General features: G+C 42.2%; 1 protein-coding gene across 1 annotated transcript; it reads left to right on the top strand.

The window, feature by feature from the left end:
- Nucleotides 1-475: 475 nt before the first annotated feature.
- Nucleotides 476-1,174, top strand: LOC123560958 (uncharacterized protein F54H12.2-like). The gene has a single exon (XM_045353108.1). The coding sequence runs from the start codon at nt 476-478 to the stop codon at nt 1,172-1,174; it is 699 nt and encodes a 232-aa protein (XP_045209043.1).
- Nucleotides 1,175-3,572: the final 2,398 nt, after the last annotated feature.

Genomic DNA, 3,572 nt, shown 5'->3' with positions numbered 1-3,572 from the left:
ATAACGTTCACAGGGAAAATCTAGACCTCTCGATGTTTTCGACTGCAAAATATGATGCAACACGTTTTTTGCGAGTGTAGCAAAACAGAACTTGATGTTTCTGCTGGACCTCTAACTATGTCAGCCATGCAAGATGAACAATGGACGGAACATTACCCGATTTCGGCTTTGAATAATTCAGTACCCATCGAATTTATTATTTCTCTACAAACGGAAAAATGGACTGATTTGAATCAGTCCTATTTGCACATCAAATTCAAAGTGACTAAGGCTGATGGAACAGACCTGGAGGCTGCCACTGAAACTTCTGTGGTCAATAACTTTTTCCACAGTATGTTCAGTAGTATTGATCTATATCTGAACAATAAACTAATTTCGAGCAACTCACACATCACATCTCCTGTCCTACAACAAAGAATGTAAAGACACAGAACTGCGGGCTTTTGAATTCTGGGATAAAGATACAGCTACTCATATGCAGGATAATACACGAGCTAATGATGGATGGAAACGTCGCAGAACTCGTATTGCCGAAAGTAAATCCTGTGAACGCATTGGAAGATTACATCTGGATTTATTCCTACAAGAGAAATATCTCCCCAATGGAATTGGAATACGTCTCAAGTTGAACAGAGCCTCCACCAATTTCTGGCTCATGGGCACAGCCGAAGGAAATGTTGATATCCAGCAGGTCGGATTCAGCGTGAGGACGGTTGAATTGCTTCCTGTGGTGGCTAACGATTTGAATCAGGTCATTAGTCAGCATAACATGAAGATCCCGATACGACGCACTGAAGTGAAAACATTCACGATCCCTGATGGACAGAGATCTAAAATTGATGATCACTTGTTTCTTGGACAACTTCCAAAACGACTCATCATTGGTATGGTGACAAATGCAGATATGAATGGAGACCATGGCACCAATCCATTTGATTTCAGACATTTCCGTTTGTCTAAACTAGAAGTCAGTATCGACGGGAAAACCATTCACAAGAAAGCCTTCCAACCAGATTTTGAAATTGGAGAATGTTTACGATCCTACATGTCACTCTACCAGGAAGCAGGAGCTCTTGGACTCAACAGGTCGATTGGATTGACTATAACAGAATATAAAAGTGGTTACACTCTCTGGGGATTTGATATGCAGATCAAGGTCAACTTCACCCTATAAAAACGGGGAACCTGGGGATAGATCTTCAGTTTGCACAACAACATCCTAGCGTCGTGAACGTGATAGTGTATGCAGAATTCGACAATCAAATTGAAATCAACGGATTGAGAGAAGTCGTCATAGATTATCAAGCATGGATGATCATGCCTATGCTAGCCAACTTAGAGAAGATGCTGAGAAGGCGAAATATCACGAACCGATATTTAAAAGAAAACTGAAAAAAATATGCGAGACACCTTAAACAAAATTTTTAATGTGTTGTGGAAGAACTTCAAAACACTCATCTTCGACGAAGTGCCTAAGAACTGTTATGGATGCATTGTGGACCATCCCAGTCAGTTATAGCATAAACTGTGTATGTTCACATCTACGGACGAGTGGGTGGAGTTGTACATTGAAAAAGCTCTCAATCAACTGAATCTCTACAATGTCATGGAAAAATGGTATCCAAAACTAGAGCTCATGGACGTGAATGGCAGTGAGAAAGTACAAGCCCTTCATACGTGGTTAGATATAAGGGACAAGTTAGCCCGTCATCAATCAGATCCACGGGAAAGCTGGATGAGTACATGGGCAGATCAAGTGAAAGACGCCTGGAATCATGAATACCCATGAGCGTCAATACATCTTGGGTAAATTGTTTATATTGAGAACACTCAATGTAGAAGTGTGTCCTAAGGATCATCTACCGAAACAGAAACCCTGCCATTTGAAAGCTTACATAGTGAACACACGTGACTCAGATAAACCTGGAGAACATTGGGTGGCTATTTACTTCAGAGAAAATACAGCCATCTACTTTGACTCTTATGGATTACTACCCTTAGAGGAAGCTATTTGACCCTTCTTGGACAGCAATATCCGAAGCTGGACTATGAACAACATAAGACTTCAAAGTGGAAGCAGTGTCATGTGTGGTGTTTACTGCATATTTGCTTTGGATGCTTTAGCCAGAGGATTTAGAGACTATATTGACTATCAAATTTCGTTTAGAGCCAAGATATTGGCATCTCAATGACAAAGATGTAGGAACTTGTTTTAAACAATTCTATGGACACTTGTATCCAAAACCTAGACCACAAGCTAAACCTTAACATTGTCAGTGTTGTACAGCAGGTCAATCTGAAAAACTTGCTTTAGCTTTGTTTAAATTGTATGTGTTAGACCATGATTATTTGTACCCCTAATGTTCTTTGTTAATAAGTTACTTGTTCAATAAAAAACGTGTACACAAAATATTCTTGTTTTGTTATTTTTGTTTATTATCTAGGGGTAGTAGTAAAGGTGCCATAAACACATCCCTCAAAAAGACCAGTAGTCCTGGTGCTTTTTCAACTTAGCCAATAGGCATGTAGATGTTGGTCCTCCATGTAAGATCAAATAATTTTATATATATATTGATTCTCTATCTGGTCCGCGCAATAAGCAAGTACATTGCCCTACAGTCCATCATTCGTTCACAATGGAGTCCATTGCCGACCAAATTGAGGAGCTGCAACAACCCGAAGCCAGAACTGCTGTTTTTCAGAACAGTATCCTCAATACCCTTAGTAAGAAGAGAGGTGGAGGGACACCCAACGAAGAACGAATGAGGCGTTAAGGATCATCTGATCTTTTAGAGAGTGGGGATGGGCAGAAAGGCAAAGAATGGAGGAGAGATACAGGGGTCGGCGCTACGTCAGGGTTGTAAGGGTTCATCCCTATGTCGAAAGGACCACTGCTAATAGCACCACTGAGTAGAGATGCTACTCAAAAAAACAACGGCCATTTTCAGGGCCACTCCATTTCTTTTAAGAAAGAAAGTACCTTTTCTCTTATTGTCTATTGGTATTAATAATTATAGTACCCCAAATGGTGATCTGGCACCTTGGATGGTGATATGCCACCTAGCAACGCATGGGATGATGATATGGTACCCTAAATGGTGATCTGGCACGCTGGATGGTGATCTGACATCCTGGGTGGTTATATGGCACCCTGGGTGGTGATCTGGCACCCTGGATGGCGGTCACTAGCAACGGACGGGCAGGATGGTGATCTGGCACCTAGCGACTTGCCCCATGGTGATTCGGCACCGGTGCCAGATCACCAGCCCTCACTACTGTCAGCACCCATGCTTGTAATTTGCATAAGGGGCTGGTGAATGTTTAAGAGTTGTCCATTATATTATGGCGGTGAATGGAGTGCTCCGCTCTGGACCCCTACTCCTAGTTAGACATGAACTGCAAATGTGGCGGGTAAAACTGGCCAATATACACTGACTGGGTAGCTTGGGCTGAAGGAGAACAATTCTGGTAGGCGAGTGTTCCCTGTGTTACCGGGAGAGTAGGCAATAGGCCCGACATTAAGCTCTTGTCAGGTCAGTCACTGCTCGATCCAGGCGAGGCTTCATCCTTGG

The sequence above is a fragment of the Mercenaria mercenaria genome, unplaced genomic scaffold (assembly GCF_021730395.1).
Source record: "Mercenaria mercenaria strain notata unplaced genomic scaffold, MADL_Memer_1 contig_3054, whole genome shotgun sequence".
In the NCBI taxonomy this organism is placed as follows: domain Eukaryota; kingdom Metazoa; phylum Mollusca; class Bivalvia; order Venerida; family Veneridae; genus Mercenaria; species Mercenaria mercenaria.
The sequence above is the reverse complement of the archived record's forward strand: the minus strand, read 5'-3'. Positions and strand labels throughout refer to the sequence as shown.

What these genes read in the sequence shown, in the direction of transcription:
- LOC123560958 (XM_045353108.1), top strand. Translation starts at nt 476, where the DNA reads ATGCAGGATAATACACGAGCTAATGATGGATGGAAACGTCGCAGAACT.